The following is a 19,500-nucleotide window of genomic DNA, read 5'->3' on the forward strand; positions in this document are numbered from 1 at the left end:
CCTGGGTTCACCCCATTCTCCTGCCTCAGCTTCCCGAGTAGCTGGGACTACAGGTGCCCGCCACCATGCCTGGCTAATTTTTTTGTATTTTTAGTAGAGACGGGGTTTCACCATGTCAGCCAGGATGGTCCCGATCTCCTGATCTTGTGATCCGCCCGACTTGGCCTCCCAAAGTGCTAGGATTACAGGTGTGATCCACCATGCCCGGCCTTGTGTCCTGTTTAAGAAGTAGCTGTGTATCCCAGAATCAACTATTGACCTAGTTTTTCATTCCTCTCCTATGCCTCTCCAATGCTCCTCTCCTTTTCTCCAAACTAAGCATTTTCCTGTGTCTACGTCTTCTCTCATGTGGTGTGGTTCTAGAATTCCCACCAGGCTGGTCATTCTCCTGCAGGCATTTGGTTTGGGAATGCCTTTATGTACAAGCTGTGTGGGCAACTCGTCAGGTCCCAGGTCTGCTGAGAGGAGTCAGGAGTGAGCTCCAGGGGCTGATCAGGCTCTTGTGGTATAGACTATTAAGAATTAAGGCTTTGCTTATCACAAGAGACAAGGAGTTGTGCAAATATATGGCTGCTTTTCTCTCCCTAAAGGTGCCTTGATGGGAACTTCATCAGAACCAAGGACATCAAAAGGTCCACTCACCCCAAAACACTCCTGCTCCTGGTGCCTCCCAGGCCTGTAAGGACCACATGAGAATGAGAGGTGTCCTGAAGGCTCCTGGAATAGCAGTGGATCGTGTGCTTGTTAGTTGAGCTACATCTAATCTGCCAAAAGAACAAACTCTTAGCTCTCAGAGTTGAAATGGGCTTTTCAGTATGAACAATAGTTTTAAAACCAGGCTACTATTTGTTGAGTTTCTTCTATGTGCCAGAGGCTTTCCATACATCGTCTCTAATCCCCAGAATGCCCTGCAAACCAGGTAAGATCGTCCAGGTGTTACAGAGAGGCTGGCACTTGTCCAGGGTCACCTTGCTCAAAGTGGAGGAGCCAGTGGCTGCATCCAGGTCTCTGTGGCACTAGAGTCTGGTACTTTCTACCAGCCCACACTGGCTCTGGGCATGCTGAAGTATGAATGATATCTGTAAAGTACCTGCCAAGGTGCCTAGCACACAACAGCACACTCCACGTTATTTATATTTCTCCTTCCTCCCTGATTCCTCCTCGCACTTGCCACTTGTGCCCTCTGTGGAATGAGCTCTGAATTGACAGGTCTAAATAATGAATGTCTAACTTCAAAATGTCCTCCTAACCAGCCTGGCATCTTTGGGGCAGCTCAAATATACTCAGCATCCGGTTGGGGATCTGCTCTGAGACGACCGGAAGTAGAAATAATAATAGGTTTGCCGTAAAAATCAGGTACAATCATATACGTAAGCCCTTAGCTCAGGGCATATAGTAAGCAACCACTCAGTGTTGTTTATTACTACAATTATTAAGTACTGGTATTAATACAATCCAGTGATGTGGTGGGCATTGATCATATGCCCCAAATATTTAAAACACCCTCCCCAAATTTTGCTGACTCTTCACATTGTAAATTCCATCTTCCCAACGTGGAATTATGATTTTTCTCAGCCTTCTGTGGTGCAGATATGTACCTTAGATTTCCAGAACTGTCTGTTCCAGTGCAAGATTTTGATTCAGAAGTGAGCATCATAATGGAATGAGCTGGGGACAAGGAATTATTTTTGAGACATGAGTAGCAGAAGGACAGGGAGGTGATGGTGGGCTGCGTTCTGCTCTTGGCAGAGGTGATGTGGCTCTGGGGTGGCTGGTAGCAGCAAACTTCCCCAGGTTCTGTGCTGTGATTCCAGGAGTTGCTTCTGGAAATAGGTAAAGGGCACGTGCCTCCAGCCTTTCCAAAACTTCTGTAAGCCTTCTAATATCCCTATTGCATCCTGCTTGCTTCACTTGGCTGGAGTAGATTCTGCTGTCTCTAAGAATCCAGATGCATTCTTGCCTTCTCTCTCCAGGAAGTGGATAGGGCTCCAATTGTACTGATGCCCTGAATAAGAAAGGTGTTGATAGTAAACAGAATAAGCTTCAAGGGGTTGAGGAGAGAGAAATCAGAGCCCCTGACAAAGAAGGACCCCCTGCAAAGCTCTGCACACCCAGCCCTGGGACAGCTTATTCTGAGACTGAAATGTCAGTGCCCAGGAGGTCATGGGAGGTGAGAGCTGGCCACAGTCACCTTGTGTAGAGGGCAGAGAGGAAGCTGGGAGCTGGGTGCAGGCTCCGAAGAAGGCCATGTCTAGGAGGGTATCAGTGTGTTGTGCTGGAAAGATTACGGAATGGGCATCTGGAGGCTTTGGGCTGGGCTCTGGTGTTGATACTGTGCAGGGCCTGCCCCCTTGCCCTCAGCCTCCTCGTGTGCAAAATGAGTGCATGGTTTGAGTGTGAAGTTTCGGTCTTGCAGCAGGACATATTGTGGGTCTCACCATGGCTCAGAGGCCTACAGGATGCAGCAGGGATTCCCAGAGTCCTTTGTGCTTGGGCCTCCCCAGCAAGGGCTGGCTTCTCCAGGCCCACACAGGATTCCGGTTTTTTTCTGAGCCTGCAATCTGTTTCCTCCTCTCCTCCTCCAGTGTACGAAGTGGTCACAGCCACGGGGGATGTTCGCGGTGCAGGGACGGATGCCAATGTCTTCATCACGCTTTTTGGAGAGAATGGGCTCTCTCCCAAACTCCAGCTCACCAGCAAGTGAGTACGCACTTGGCCTTGGTGGGATCCTGGGCCATTAGTCTTGTAGATTAAGTTCTGGAACCCAAGGGTGGCCTGCTTCTCTGAGGAGAAGGCACATCTGACCACAGGTGTATTAAGTGGTATGAAGCCTCTGCTAATGACAGACCGTGTACCAGCCGGGGATCTCCCGGTGACCTCCTGTGCACCTCCCCCAGCTCCTCTCTTGATTTTTGTGAACAGTAATGCCTCCTATGGATCTCAGAATTGCCAAGAATCCATATTAGCTGTCCCTTAGTTCCATGTGACTTTGGCCCAGTCTCTCTGCACCCAGGGCCTTGGTTTCCTCATATATCATCACACAGATATCGGGAAGACCATGTATGTGAGGGAGCTGTGAGCACAGACTACTCTGCACCGAGGTCTCACCAGGGACCAGTGTTTTGTTAAACCTGCCTGCCAGCCAACGCACACCCAGCTCGCCGCAGGGATTGCTTGTGTATGTGCTTGTGCGTGTGTATGCTTTGCGTGCTCTGTTTTATTATAACTAGTGAGAGTTAGGACTGTTGTCTCCTTTGGATCCTTTCCCCCACTGCACGCACGCATACACCAAAGAACACACAAAACCTGAGAACATGTTAGCAGACGAATGGGATTTCAGAGACGTTTAGGGCCTCAGGAGTGGTCTGCTCAGCTGGCTTTCAAAATGTGCTGAATGGAACAGAATTGATCAGCTGGTTCTGGGGCCACGAAACATTTGAAAACTGCGGCTGTATTCTAATCTGCTCATGGAGAAACCGAAGCCTAGAAAGGCGTGAGTAGCTCAGAGTCATGGAGGTTTTCAGTGGTGAAGCTGGTCCTTAAACCCCACATTTATTTATTTATTTATTTTTTATTTTTTTATTTTTTGAGCTAGAGTCTCGCTCTGTTGCCCAGGCTGGAGTGTAGTGATGCAATCTCGACTGACTGCAACCTCTGCCTCCCAAGTTCAAGCGATTCTCCTGACTCAACCTCCAGAGTAGCTGGGATTACAGGCGTGTGCCACAATAACTGGCTAATTTTTTGTATTTTTAGTAGAGATGGGGTTTCACCATGTTGGCAAGGCTGGTCTTGAACTCCTGGCTTTAAGTTATCTGCCCGTTTCAGCCTCCCAAAGTGTTGGGATTACAGGTGTGAGCCACTGTGCCTGGCCTTCAAACCTCCATTCTTGATGTAGGCAATTCCCTTGACCACATGGCCCTATGATCCCAGGGGGTGTGAGGAAGACGCTCCTTAAGACATCCTGGTGCTCCAGATTGTGACTCTGGAGTAAATGGCCTGGCACTTCCAGGGCTGGCAGAGGAAACTGTAGAGGCCAGGAGATCCCTGCACCCTGTATCTTGCAGGCTGGCCAGGCCCCATGTGACATGGGCTATAGCATCTGTGCTGCTGCATTGAGGCAGGTGTAATGTCCCATTTTATCCATTTCTGCAGAACAGGGTACCTGCCTTCTTGTACCGCTTACACTGCAGCTTGACTCGCTTGTGGAAGTCTTTCCATCCGATGATGTGGGCACGGTAAAGAGAATACATGAAACCTCCATCCTCTTTGCCATGTGCTCCCAGGGTACACAGCTGTAGGGAGAAGCCACAAACACTAGGGAGTTGCCCGGTTGGTTTCTGAAGTTCCCAGCTTTTCCTTTTAAAACCAAATTAATCCTTTTCTCCTTTGATGGTGGTCTTTACTGCCTTCCCTCCTTTCACACATTCAGTATCCTCAGATTCTTCCCCTTTTTCATTTGCCAAAACGTCTTCTCAGGAAGGGCCCCTGAGCCACCCTTTATAACATGGCATGGATTTCCACTGAACCTCCATTCCCAGGAGTCTGGGTTCCAGCCTTCCCTCTCATGGGGCCCGAAGGGGGTCTAGGACATGAATGAGCTGGCAGGGCTGGGACCTCCTGGCTTTGCTGAGATCCCATGGGGCAGCCCTGGGGATGGGAATCAACCCTCCCCAATTACCCCAGGGGTTGGCCCCAGAGACTGGTGGTAGTCTCTGTCTATATCTGGGCCATGTTCCAGGTCGGGCAGCAAGAGCATAGGTCTGGCCAAGGCCCCAGTCCAGCTGATCAGGAGTGCTCTAGAGCAGACTGGGTGGTCTCAGTGACGGGGACACAGTTCGGAGTCCCAGCTGTGGGGTTGGAGAGGCTGGAGAGGGACTTTGAGGAGGGATGGAGGGAGCTGGAGGATGGGCCGGGGGAAGGTCTGCTCTGCGCTGCCAGCATCTCTCCCAGTTCTGTGTATATAGTCAGAGCTCAGCAAAGGCCAGTGGTATCAGTGTGGCTAGAGTGAGACTTTAAAGGGACAGACACTTAATCTGGGTCTTAAGTGGTGAAAATAACTCAGATGAGAGAGAGAGGAAGAAAGAGCGTCCTTTAGACTAAGGGAAACAGATTGCCTAAGTCTGGAGGCAGCGACGAGCCCTGCGGGCTGATGGGGGCAGAGGAGGCCTGTGACTGGGAATGTGGGACCATGTTGATGGGCAGGGAGGGGGAAAGTCAGAAAGGTCTGGAAGGTCAGGCTGAAGAAGGCCTTGCTGGAAAGCTGACTAGTGGAGGTTCAACTTACTGTATCAACAGAGATCATCTGAGCATAGTGAGCAGGAGGAGTGGGGAAGGAGGAGGCCAGAGTCTGTCTATGACAAGAACTGAGAAAAGGCCTTCAAAGAGCATTGAAGACATGGTCCTTGCTATCTAAGATCTTTCCATTCGAGATGGAAACTGCAGGTTTGGGAGGGGCATTGCTTTCTGAGGAATTCTGGGCTGCCCTTGCAACCCAGAACATATGGCAGCTGAGGTTCCCTTGTTCCATGAGGTTTAGATGCAGTTAGCTCAGGCCATCGGCTGCCCCACCCCATCCTGGGATCTGGCTGAGAATGTCCACTTCCCACAGTCTCCTCGCACCTCACTGTCTGCTGCCCTTCTGTCCTCTCCACACTGAGCTATCCAAACCCAAACCTACAGCTAGAACCAACTGCCTTTTCCTTGCACACCCATAATACACACACACACATGCATATTTGCATGTAACGAACTTCACTGATAGGTCCTGGCACCAGACAGAGTTCACATTGCAGCAATGCAAACAACTTAAAAAGGAATAATAGAACCTCAGTCTTACAACTTGGCCATCCTCTTTCGTGGAGTTTCTCCTGACCTGTCCTTTGTGGCCTCTCGCCATGTGTCATCCCACCTCTCCCTCCTGTTTCTCCCACATTCTCTCTCTTCTTTCTCACCCTTCAATTCTTGTCATTCTTGTGCCTTTCCTTCCTTGCCTCAGGACTTCACTTTCACTCCCAAATGCTGTATTAGGACTTTTTTTCCCCCAGTACAAAATAACTCCTTCTCCAAGAGGAACTTAGTACCAGTGCTGATTGTTTTCGCCCTTGTGGCCTGGCGTCTGCATTCCTTGGTACCCACTGGACTTAGATTCCTCCATTAGTGAAACTCTACCCTGACCCCACCCTAGTTAAGTACCCACAGCAGTGGCTGCCAGAGGAAGGCGCCATCTTCTGGGTTTCCTCGCACCCTTCCCCATTAACCAGGGCCACCTCCAGCCCTGAGTCATGTGTTCGGAATATGGCAAAAGGATGGGATCTCATGTATCATCTGGAACATGGTTATTTGGTTGAAAATTCACCATCTGAGCATGTCAGAGAATGCCTGGCATTTTAGCCTGATGGCTCTGCCTGGCTGATGGCTAAAATGCCCCGTGCAGCCTGTAAAGGATCTCTGTGTGGGGGTTCCTGCTGAATGGCAGGGACTGTGCACTGTCTTAGCCTTTATCTGAGAATTGACCAGTGGCCTTGGTGAGGCTCCAGCCTTCCGTAAGGAAACAAGAAGATTTCTAAGATTTCCTTTGACCCGAAACCCTCTCTCCTTTGCTATTTCTTTCCTACTTCCAGTTTTCTGAAACCCACAGGCATTTGCAATCCAGAAGTGAGGATTTCAGAAGCTAATCCTGAGTTGGGGGCTTATTTGGAATGATCCCAGCCCCGACCCTGAGTGAAGGCAATCAGAAGAGCCCTGTCACTGCCACTCTTTCCTCCTCCTCTTGTGACATGGAAAGCCTTCCCCTTGTCTTCCAAAAAGAGACTGGTGTCCATCTCATAAGCACTGTGGAACCCAGAAATATTCCAGCATAGTCCTGAGACAGCGTGGAGCACTCCCTTTGCTCTTGCTCTGTCTATCCTGGTAGATCTTCTCCCTGGCGTCCCTGCTTCCATATATGCTCCTCCCCACCCCCCGGCAAGTGATATAAAGCGCCGCGCCATGGTGGATTATTTCACAAATGCTCTGGAACGTGTGTATTCATGTTCAGCCTGGTTGCTGGAAGGTAATGGAGGTAACTCACATTCTTTTTTTTTTTTCTTTTTTCTTTTTTAGAGACAGGGTCTCACTCTGTCACCCAGGCTAGAGTCCTGTGGCAAGATCATGGCTCGCTCACTGCAACCTCAAAATCCTGGGCTCAAGTGATTCTCCTGCGTCAGCCTCCAGAGTAGCTGAGACTACAGGTGCCTGCCAGCAGGCCCAGCCAATTTTTAAATTTTTTTGTAGACGTATCTCTTGCTACGTTGGCCAGGCTGGTCTTCAACTCCCGGCCTCAAATGATCCTCCTGCCTCGGCCTCTCAAGACACTGTGATAATAGGCATAAGCCATTGCACCCACCACGTTCTTAAATGATACCGTCATGGGTGCAGGGCCTTTCTGGAGCTTTCTTTTACTGAATGCAACTGTTGGAGCTTCTTTTCTGGAACTTTCATCAGTAGCACCTCAGAAAGCCAGCTGCTTTCCTTCCAAGTCACACCTTGTCTTTGGCTAATAATGGGGTTACTTCCCCTCCTTTCTCCCTATTTACTGGCAATGGCTGTTTCTAAAATTTCGGGCACCATCAGAAGATAAAGCCCAGTAATTCCCAAACTGCTTCCAAAGAATTCAATCCAGGTAGTCTGCAGGCTGGGCTGGGGATGGGGGAGTTGCCAAAACATGGGATTGTGCTTTTTTCATAATTACAGAAACAATACGTGTTCCTTTTGGAAAGTTAAAAATGTATATAGACAAGAACAAGGAGCCAACACTTCATAATGGCCTCACCATCTAGACATGATTTTTTAAAAATAAATCTTCGCACTCCATTGTTTTTAAATGAAGATGGTATCCCGTTTGTATTGATTATTCTGTTTGCACATTCTTGTCTTAACCTACTTTTTCTTTTAAGCCTATGTTATAAACCTGTCTGTGTTTCATTAAGTATTTTTTTTTACAATAGGATTTTTAGTGGTTGCAAAGCATTTCATTATATAGCTTCCCAGGGTGACTGTTTCTTAGGGTATTTATTTGATGGAGAGGCTCTTGTCTATTTACTCTAGAGTTCACTTGCCTTGTCTTATATATTAGGAGAGAAAATACCTCTTATTCCTTTTTTTTGTTTCCCATTCATATAATCCTGATGTGCAGAAACAATGTCCACACGTTCTCCAAGTCATTGACAGCTGCTGTGACTCTGAACCAAAGCATGGGATGTGTTGTTATTCTCCTTTGAAAGTGAAATTTCCACATCAGCCAGACCCTCACGATTGCTAGTTTGGTTTAGTTCCCTTTAAATGCTTGGTCTGGTAAGTTATTTTCCTAGGCGGGAGGATTTACTGGTGCTTCAAGGAGAAAACTTTGTATTTTCCTTGCTCTTCATCAAGAGTTAACAGTTGACATTCTCTGTCTTTATTTTGCCAATGGTGGAGGCACCTTGCCCTGCCTCTTCCCTCCCTTCCTCAGGTGCCTACAGCAAGCCTGGGCGTCATCCCTTTCACTCCAGCAAACTCAGAAGGATCTGTGCCTCTCTCCTCATCATCCTTTGCACCCAGGCTGCATACTGCAGGGGTCTCGTTTCCCTGCCAAGGCTGCCTCCATGTACATTGTTGTCTGGAGTTAAGGAAACTTCTCCCCAGGGCAGAATGTTCGACACCATGAGTCCATTCACAGAATCACTGCTTCTGGGTTCTGTAGAACCTTAAAAGCCTTCTATTACCAAGAGAGTCTGAGCCTGATGCCTTGGGGAGAAGGCCCTTCCCCTTCCACTTTTTTAAAAAGACATCAATTGTGGATAAATCTTCTGTGATGGCACACATCTGCGATTTTCCTTTCCCATGAGCTGCGTGCTGTTCCTGAGAGTCCTGGCTGAGAGCGCTGAGTGAGGCCTGCAGCTCTCAGCCCAGTGGGCTAAACTGGGGACAGCAAGAGCTGCTGGCAGGCCTGGGCTCGAACGACAGGGTCCCCGGCCCTGCACACAAGATGGAACAGCTGTTGGCATGAGCTCCGGGCTTCTGCTCCCAGAGGATTCTGTGGCGAGGCTGCTGCAGCCCTCCTGTGTCTACGCTCACTGTACTTAGGATGCCCCTGAATCTGGACTTGCCTGGCTGCCTCATGGCTGATGTCTCAGGTGTACTTTCTTCTGTTCACACTGTTTGCAGGATGCCAGATATGCACTTCCCTCACTGCCCTGCTTCCCTGGCTGCTGGTTTGGGGTTGAGTGTTTTCTTTCTTGTTGGAATGGCAGGACCATGGACTGCCACCCAAGGTCTGCATCTACTTGGGGCTGCCATTGCAACTTTTCCCAGCAAGAGCAAGGCCAGTGAGGGGGAGCGGCAAGAAGGCCCAAGAGCCCAAAGGCATTTATTCCTTCCTTCCTCCTCCATCCTCCCAACCCAGAGCAGCCAAAGGGCATGGGGTCATGACTGGGAGAGCCAGGTTCTGGTCCCAGTTCTGCTACCAACTAGCAGTTTGTAAAATGGGGCTGGTATTGCCTGTGTGCTTGTTTTAGTGACTCATAGCAAGGATCAAATGAGAACCTGGGTGTGAGGGCATGGAATGATGCTAGCAGTCCCTGCCCTCCCCATGGAACGATGTCAGAAGGGAATCTTGGAATGGGATCTGGTTGCTTATAGTTCTCCCCAGGAGTGGGATGATGGAGGAAGAAGCGGAACGCCAGCCCTTGGCTCTCCTCCCAGGCCTGTGAGCCAACAGCTGATCTGCACTAACTGTGCACGTGTTCATTGCAGGAGCGAGTCTGCCTTTGAGAAGGGCAACGTCGATGTGTTCCGGGTGAGAACCAACAATGTGGGCCTCATCTACAAAGTCAGGTGAGAAGCTGGCTCCTGACTAGGGTTGAGGGTGGAGATGAAAGTGAGGGATCAGCTTCGCTATTGACACTTTCTGGGTATTAATTACTTCCCAGCTGTTATTTGAGGGGCTACCGAAGGCCCAAATCTTTCCCTCCCATCCTGAACTTCCCCACTGGACATTCATTTTTTTTGGTTAAGACAATTCAAGACAAATTTTTACAAACTTGAGAATATGCTGTGAGAGACATTGTAGCACAGTGATTAGGGGCAGAGACTCTGAGTCCAGAGTGCCTGGGTTCAAGTGTCTGTTCTGTTATTTACTAGCTGTGCCACTTTGGACAGGTTATCTCTCCAAACCTCAGTTTCCTCCTCTGTAGCAATGGTGCCTCATCTGTGATAACCCTAGGACTCAATGAGTTAGTGCTTGAAACAGTAACTGGCACACAGTAAACACTCAGCAAGTAGTAGAGATACCAAGTCATGTTGCCGCATGTTTTTGGACAGAGAGCATCCCCAGTCTTGCTCTCTCTGGGGGGTTCTTGTGAAGGTATAAGGAGAGATAACTCTACTAGTCCAGTGGCAGAGGAAGAGCCTTCAATCGCCCCCCTTTTCCTTCATTGTCCCTGCCATCCACCCCCATTCAAGTTCATGCCCATTGTCAGATGTTCATCTGTGGTCTGATTGCACCCAGACTAAGGCTGGACGGAGGTCAAATGCAGCCTCAGTTTAGTCCTGATTTTTTTTCCCTTCCACTAGAAAATACAGGATCATGAACTCTCTTTCCTGGGGAAAAAATGGGTACATTAATATCTTGGGTATCGGTTAAGTGCAGGGAAGGAGGTAACGAGCAGGGAAAGGGCTCTTGCAGGGGAGATTGGGAAGGGGGTATCATTGTGTGAGTAAAGGCAACCACTAGCTGAGGTCCTACTATGTGCTAGGCTTTATGCCAGACAGAGGCATACATCCTTCTAAGGGAGGGGCCTGGCATATCATGGGTTTTATTTGTCTGTTGGGGTTGTGTGCTGTATTGAGCTGTGGTTGTCCTGTTAATACCTGCAAGGATAAAGCCTCATAGGGATAAGATGTTTGATGCAAAGTGAGGCCCAGGGATTAAGAAACTGGACCTTGGAGAGGAGATAGAGGGGGCTATGGGAAGTGTAAGAAGATTTTAGGGGACAGATTTTGAAGAGTCAGAATCTATGCTGCCCAGTGCAGCAGCCCGTGGCCACATGTGGCTATTACACTTGAAATGAGGCTAATCCAAATTGAGGTGTGCTGTCTGTAAAAAATACACATCAGATTTTTGAAGCCTTAGTACAAGAAAAAGAATGAAAAAATAGCTCATTAATACATTTTTACGTAATTATATGTTGAGATGGTAAGTGGAATTAAATGAAACATTATTAAAATTCTACCAGTTTCTTTGGATTTTTTTACATGTGGCTATTAGGAAAATTTTTAAATTGCATATGTGGCTCACATGTGTGACTCATGTTATGTCTATGGGACCACCCTGGTCTAGATGGTCATAGGGGTCCTCTGGATTGTAGGACTAAGGGGAGTATCTGCTTGTTGTCCACGTCCGGGAGTCATGATGAAGAGAGGGACACACTTAATCATCTCACAGCAATCGGAGGGGCCGTTGAGCCCCAGGGTATGAACTGTGTCCTGTAAATCAGGTGGTCTAGTTGGCTTCTGCCTTCTGGGTATTCCGTTATCATCTTTTCCCTTTACTGTCCTGTTTGACCTTGACTCAGCTGGATGCCAAGAAGTGTTGTGTGTATACATGCTTGGGCCAGAGTGGGAGAGGCTTACTGCTTCCAAAGGCCAGGGTAAGGCAACGGCACTGAATAGCCAGGACCTCAAAGGGGAAAATCAAGATGGTCCCACCGCAAACCTGAGGGATCTTGGATTTTCTGTGAAAGGTGACAGTTAATATTTCCTTTCATGCAACATAACAATGTAACATTCAGTAATGTGCACATCCACCTTGCAAGGTATCCCCATTGTATAGATGAGGAAACCGAGGTTCAAGAGATAAAGTAACAACAACAACAGAATAATTGGACCTCTCTTTGGAGTAAACATCTGGGTATTCCAGTATGGAAGGGGTGCTGTTTCAGTTCTGCCAGTGATGGTGTGGGCCTTGGCTTCTGCCTCAGGATTGAGCATGACAACACGGGCTTGAATGCCAGCTGGTACCTGGACAACGTGATCGTGACCGACATGAAGAGGCCTCATCTCCGTTACTACTTCAACTGCAACAACTGGCTGAGCAAGGTGGAAGGTGACCGCCAGTGGTGCCGTGACCTGCTGGCCAGCTTCAACCCCATGGACATGCCAAGAGGTCAGTGCCTAGGCTGGCCTGCCTGCCATCCCTCCCTGCCTGGGCTGGGCTCACCCAGGAAAGAATCATGCCTGTCTTGCTCTGGGCAGTCTCACCTACCTTATCTTGGCATCCTCCAGGGCCTTCCTGTTGGTTAGGGCCAAGGGGAAGTCCCATATCTTCCTGCGGCCTTCCTGTGGGCAAACTTTTATGCTCTAGGGGTTCAAGGAGGTGGGAAATACAAGAGGACTTGGAGGCGTGGTGGAAGGATGGGCGCAGGACTGAGCATATCCTGTGTTCTCAATGATTCTTGTTGATGGGGTGTCTATTGGAAGTCACTTTTGAGATCAAAGCAGCCTTCCCCATTTTCCTATCTTTTTTCTTTCCTTATGATGCCCAAGGCAGGTGAGTTACAGCCAAGGCATGGTGGGTAGGAATCAGAGCTTGCAGCTGCCAGAGCTTGTCATGCTGCCTTCTGACTCCTCCTGATTTTATGAGGAGTGGAACAATTTATTTCAAGTGACATCTCTGGACAAAGGCCTTAAATTCAATCATTTTAATTTTACAGGAATAATGGTAGGCAGATACTTTTGTCCCCCAAAGTTCTGGCCTCATCTCACCCCATCACAGAACATATTTGCTTTTCCAAAAAGGGGGGTATTACATTGCAGGCACCATCACCAGAATACCCTGCTTTCATAGAGTCATGGACCTTGAAAGGGGAAGGGACTTGGGAGCCAGGAGATGAGAAGTGGCTTCCCACAGTCACTCAGTTGAACAACAGAAGGCCAACACACTTGTTGGAGTCTGCCTTCCAGCCTGTACTCCAAGCTCCACCCTCTGTCCATTGTCTTGATGGGTTTTAGCTCTCAATTTTTGTATCTTCAATTATCTACCTCCCAGCTCAACTTGACACTTGACTTGTTCCTCTGTGATTCCTATCATCATGACTTGCGACTTCATTGATTCTTTTTTATTTTTATTTTATTTGTTTATTTATGTATTTTTGAGATGGAGTTTCACTCTTGTTGCCCAGGCTGAAGTGAAATGGCGCGATCTTGGCTCACTGTAATCTCTGCCTCCCGGGTTCAAGCAATTCTTCTGCCTCAGTCTCCTGAGTAGCTGGGATTACAGGCGCCCACCACCATACCCGACTAATTTTTTGTATTTTCAGTAGAGACAGGGTTTCACTTGAGACCAGTTGGCCAGGCTGGTCTCAAACTCCTGACCTCAGGTGATCCACCCACCTCCCCCTCCCAAATTGTTGGGATTACAGGCATGAGCCACTGTGCCTGGCCATTAATTCTTTTTAAAACACATTATTGATCTTTCTCTGATTATAGAAACAAAATTTGATTATTGCAGAAAATTTAGAAAATAGAGATATGCAAACATAAAGAATACTTGTAATTCCATTACTTGAAAAAACAACACTGGTGATGTTTTTGTGTCTTCATTTCTGGTCTTTTCTATGCATACATAGTTTAAATGAATGGGCTGGTGCAACACCCCCTGTTTCACAGCATGACTACTTCTGTGCCATTAAACATTGCTCAACACCCCTCCTTGGAATGAGTCTGTGGTGCCCTGGAGCATGGAGATACCATCATTTATTCACCAGATCCCTTATCATTGTACATTTGTATTGTGTTCCCCCTCTAAACAATTTTTGCTATTATAACAATACTATTATAAATACTGCACCTAAATCTTTGCACAGGTTTATGATTCTTTAAGACAAATTCCTAAGTGGAACGTCTAAGTCAAGTGGAATGTACATGCTTAAAGCTTTTGAGGGACATTTCTGAATTGCTCTAGGTAGGGTGTATCTGTGCACAGTATTACCAGCTGTGTAAGGGTGCCCATGTCTCTCGCCCTTGCCAACATTTGGTTGTATTGTTTGATTTTCCAGTTGGATAATTAAAGAGGATTTTTGATGTTCTTTCTTTGATTACTGGTGAGGTTGAACATTTTTCATATATTTATTGGCAATTTGTGTGTGTGTGTGTGTGTGTGTGTGTGTATGTGTGTGTGTATGAGAGAGGGAGAAAGAAAGAATTTTTGCCTGGGCCCTTCACCTGTTTTTTCAATTGGGGTGAATTTCATAGATTCTCCCATAAACATTAAGCATCTTTAATTCTTTATCCAACCTCTACTAGGATCAATCTTTAGCACACTGTCAAACTTGCCACTTTTCAGCTCATCTGACCTGCTTTGGTCCCTCAAAAATCCAGGGTTCCACTGTCAGGAGAAGAGCTTCTGAAAAGTCATCATGAGAAACAATTCAGGTAGCTCAGTGGTTCTTCAGGGTTCCATAAGAATCCTCAGGGTAGACACCCCCAACCCAGTCTTTGTATGAGGCTTCCTGGGCCCCCAGCCCCTTCATGGGCTGGAGGGCATTAGGTTTTTAGTATTTCCAGGCTGGATTCCAGAGAATGGAATGAAAAAGGGGATCTTTGAATATTCCAGTGGTTTTTTTCTGTTTGTTTGTTTTCTGTTTCTGTTTTGAGGCAGAATTTCCCTCTTGTTGCCCAGGCTGGAGTGCAATGGCAAGATCTCGGCCCACTTCACCCTCCACCTCTCGGGTTCAAGCAATTCTCCTGCCTCAGCCTCCTGAGTAGCTGGGACTACAGGTGTGCACCACCACGCCCAGCTAATTTTTGTATTTTTAGTAGAGATGGGTTTCTTCATGTTGGCCAGGCTAGTCTGGAACTCCCAACCTCAGGTGATTCGCCTGCCTCAGCCTCCCAAAGTGCTGGGATTACAGGTGTGAACCACTGCACCTGACCTTCAAATATTCCAATGACTGCATTGGTAAAGAAAAAGTTAAATTTCTTTGCTTTTCACCTGAAATTGTGTCAACTTGGTATTTGGCTGCTACTTCGATGATAAAAATGGGGTCTATTATTTCATCCGTGAAGTTTGGTAGGTAAAATATTTCAAAACATGCAATATGGACAGTAATAGGAGGAGAGAGGAAAGGGGGGCATGTTCAGTGTGTTTGTACCACCAGCCCCCAAAGTGGGACAGACTGTTAGGGAACCTGGTCCTCTCTTTCCACCCTCAAGGGCCAGTTCCCAAAGTTCTGGCTGGTAATCACTGGAACCTTCTCTCATTCCTGCTCTTCAGGGAAGGGAGGCGTTCTAGGTTGACCAACTGACCCTCTGACAGAGGTGATCGGCGGATCATCGTTGAGTGGAGGGAACTGGACCTTGATCAGGTTTCCAGGTGTTCCTCTAATGAGAATCTTGCATTTCATGTGTCAAGACACAGGCATGAGGGAGCCTGCCCTACTTGTAGGCACAGAGGGTGAGCTCTGGGGCACCAGGACTGTTGCACAGTACGGTGCCTGACATTTGCTGGAGATGACTGTTTCTTCTCTGGGCTCTTCTTTAAATGCACTTCCTGGGGAAGTACCCAACCTCTAACCCCTTAAAGGGAATGGCATCTTTAGAACTGCCCTCTTCTTAATGGAGTCCATTGGGTAGAAGGTAGAGATGAGGAAAAACAGACAGGAGGTTTCAAAGGAAGGAGGCAGAAGCTGACCAGCCTCACAGTTTTGTGGATAGAAGATCCTGGAACCAAGTTCAGTTTCTTAGTTCTTCTCAATTTGTTGGCAAAAATCACCACATCTGGTACCTTAAAGAAACAAAGCAGGACCAACCAAATGACTGTGGCTTTTGGTTTTCTGTGTCTGATCTCCAGGACTCGGGGATCTGTTGCTGAGGTCTGAAGAGGCAGGTTGTTTGTGCTCCCTCAATCCATCTGGGGGGTTCTGAAACTCCAGTAACTCACATTCCATCTTCAAGAGTTTTGCCTGATTCAAGTACTGTTTGCATTATTAATTACTACTATGTCTTTAAGTCACTTTTTACAACTTACATTAACTTACAAATTTATTTTAATAATAAAGTTGATATTACTATCATAAAAAGCTGTTATCATTTGCTATAAATGTCAGGCATACAGTAGTACATATTAACATAAATTTATAACATTAGATAAATCATATACCATTGCTAGCATCTTATGTCCCACCAGTGGTATGCAGATTGTACCCGGGTAAAGAATACCAGCCTTGATCTGAGAGGAACGGGAGGCAGAGTGTTGATTACAGAGATTAGTGCACAGAGGCCCAGGGACATGGGGATCCATCCAAGGTCAAATGGCCAATTTGCTGATGGAGCTAGGACTAGACTGTGGGTCTCCCTATTCTCAGTTCAATTGCTTTCCACCTGCCCCTTGAGTAGGGCATGACCAAGGGCAATTAGCCTGGCACCTAAGAGGTCAGAGCCTGTGATTGTGGGGATTGTGAGCATTAGTTGGGCCAACCTCCTACTGTCACAAGAACCCCTTCTACATCACCCCCACCAATTGCTTCTCCAGCTTTGGTTTGAGTCCAGCCTTCCTGGAATTAAACCCCCTAGTCTCCCTGAGGCTTCTGCTTGTCTGTTCCAGTGTTTCCGACACAACACAGTGTCTATCTAGGTGTCAGCCCTTCAGCTGCCAGAAGACAGGGTTCTGTCCTCTCAGGAACGCAACCCCAGGATCCTTGACCTCTCTTTTTGTAGTCCCTTCCCAAGAAAGTACCTACTAGTCTAGAGCCCTGTGTTCCAGAGAGGGGACCATTAGCACAGAGGAAGGGGCCTCCCTGACTCTGTTATCCTGCTGCTTTTTTAAAAAAAAAGTTGTGGTAAAATATGCATAACATAAAATTTGCCACCTTCACCATTTTTAAATGGACAGTTCAGTGGCATTAAGCACATTCACATTGTTGTGCAACCGTCATCATCCATCTCTAAAACTTTCTCATCTTGTCACCCTGAAACTCTGTGCCCATTGAACACTAACTCTCCATTGTTCCCCACCCCTGAGATCCTGGTAAACTCTATTCTAGTTTCTGTCTCTGTAAATTTGGCTAATCCAGGAATCTTATACATGGTGAGTCTAGTCCAGAATGCTTGGGACCAGAAGTGTTTTGGATTTGGGATTTTTTTTTTCCTCCAGATTTTGGAATACTTGCATATGCCTACTGAGATATTTTGGGGATGGAAGCCAAGTCTATCCATGAAATTCATTTATTTCGTATATACCTTATACATGTAGACTGAATTTTATACAACATTTCTGAAAATTTTGTGCTGGAAGCAAAAGTTTTACAGCATTTCATCTGTGACCTGTCACATGAGATCAGGTGGTGTAATTTTCCACTCATGGCATTGTGTCAGTATTCAAAAAGTGTTGGATTTTGGAGCATTTCAGATTTTGGATTTCTGTGTTAGTGATACCCTAACTGTATAAGTGGAATCATACAATATTTGTCCTTTTGCATCTAGCTCATTTCACTTAGCATAATGTCTTCAGATTTCACCCATGCTATAGCACGTGTCAGAACTTCGTTCCTTTTTAAGGCTGAGTAGCATCCCATTGTATGGGTACACCACAACTTATTTGATCTATTCTGTTGATAGACATTGGACTGTTTCCACCTTTTAGCTATTGTGATTAATGCTGCTATGAACATGGGTGTACAAATATTTGTTCGAGTCCCTGTTTTCAATTCTTTTGGGCATATACACACAGATTTGCTGGGTCATATATGTAATTTTGAGTAACCACCATACTGTTTTCTACAGTGGTTGTACCATTTTACATTCCTACCAGCAATGCACAGAGTTCTAATTTCTCCAGATCCTGACCAATACTCGCTATTTTCTGTGTGTGTGTGTGTGTGTGTGTGTTTTTTTTAAACAATAGCCCTCCTAATGAATGTGAAATTATGTCCCTAATGATTAGTGATGTTGAGCATCTCTTCATGTGCTTACTGGTTATTTGCATATCTTCTTTGGAGAATAACCATTCATATCCTTCATCCATTTTTAAATTAAGTTGTTTTATCCTTTTATTGTTGAATTGTAGGCCTCTCTTACACATACTGGGTATTAACCCCCTTTCAGATATATAATTTACAAATATTTTTCTCCCATTAGATGAGTTGTCTTTCTACTCTGTTGATAGTGTCCACTGATGCCCAATAGTTTTAATTTTATGAAACCAATTAATCTATTTTTTCTTTTGTTGCCTATGCTTTTGATGTCATATCTTAAAAATTGCCAAGGTCAGTGTCATGAAGATTTTTCCCCTGTGTTTTCTTCTAAAAGTGTTATAGTTTTAGTTGTTACATTTAGGTCTTTGGTCCATTTTGAGTTAAATTTTGCAGATGATACAAATCAAGGTCCAACTTCATTCTTTTGCATGTGGATATTCAGTTTTCCCAGCACTATTTGTTGAAAAGATTGTCCCTTCCTTGTTGAATAGTCTTGGCACCTCTGTTGAAAATTATTTGACCATATATATGATAGTTTATTTCTGGGTTCTCTGTTCTGTTCTCTGGTCTATATGTCTGTCTTTATGACACTACCACACTGGTTTGATTACTGTAGCTTTGTGGTAAGTTTTAAAATCAGGAAGTGTGAGACCTCAAACTTTTGTTCTTTTTCAAGATTATTTTGGCTATTCAGGATCCCTTGATATGTCACTTCTTTTAATGCATTCAAAATGTTCATTAAGTCATTTTAACAGTGACCATAGACCATATTGACTTTCAGTCAAAAAGCTTCTGTTCATCTGGAAGAAAAGAGGAAAATGCCTTCACCCCAACTCCTCAGTTCTTGCCCAAGACTTCAAGGCTCCTAGAGAAACCTCCTGGATTATCCTGACTCATCCCCATATGAATCAGTAGGAGTGGGCGTCCCAGTCTTGGCTGGCTGCCCTCAACCTGTCAATGGAATGGTTCAGTCAGACATCACACCTGAATAAGCATTTCAGACATACACAGAGCTGGCACAGGGAACTAGCAGCCATCTCTAGGCTTGTCTGACTCTAAGAGTGGGCGTCAGGGGTCCTGGCACCTTCTGGGGCCTATGGAAGGCTGGCAACCACTTTTCCAGCATATCTGCATTTATTATCCCTGGGAACAGAGTCTTGGCTATCAAATTGCTCCAGAAGTGTAGTGAATTTTCCCTCCTGCCATCTGCTTGTTGGCATCCCTTCTATTGCCATGGATGTGTGTGACTCTCTTCCTGGTGGATTTCTTCCACCCTGCCAGGAATGGCTCACCCTCTTGATAACTCAGAACCCAGGAGGCAGAGTAGTTGCATTAACATCTCTACACTGATGACAGCCCCTGGCTGGAAGCTAAGCACCATCTCCCCTGCCTACAGGTGCAGCATCATCCTTAGCAGCTGCCGTCGGCAATGCCCTCTTGAGCTGCTCTAAGATGCTGAGCCTATGCATAAGGACATAGTCCCCGCCTTCAAGGTGCTCACAGTCCAGTGGAG

At 46.5% G+C, this 19,500-nt stretch overlaps 1 protein-coding gene across 1 annotated transcript in view; it reads left to right on the forward strand.

The window, feature by feature from the left end:
- The window catches only part of LOXHD1 (lipoxygenase homology PLAT domains 1), a 183,419-nt gene that overhangs the window by 5,526 nt on the left and 158,393 nt on the right, over positions 1-19,500 (forward strand). Inside the window, exons 2-4 of the mRNA XM_050767982.1 lie at positions 2,586-2,700; positions 9,772-9,852; positions 11,997-12,181. Of these exons, the coding sequence (XP_050623939.1) occupies positions 2,586-2,700; positions 9,772-9,852; positions 11,997-12,181 (381 nt within the window). The remainder of the gene's footprint in view (positions 1-2,585; positions 2,701-9,771; positions 9,853-11,996; positions 12,182-19,500) is intronic.

This window comes from Macaca thibetana, chromosome 18 (genome assembly GCF_024542745.1).
Source record: "Macaca thibetana thibetana isolate TM-01 chromosome 18, ASM2454274v1, whole genome shotgun sequence".
NCBI lineage: Eukaryota > Metazoa > Chordata > Mammalia > Primates > Cercopithecidae > Macaca > Macaca thibetana.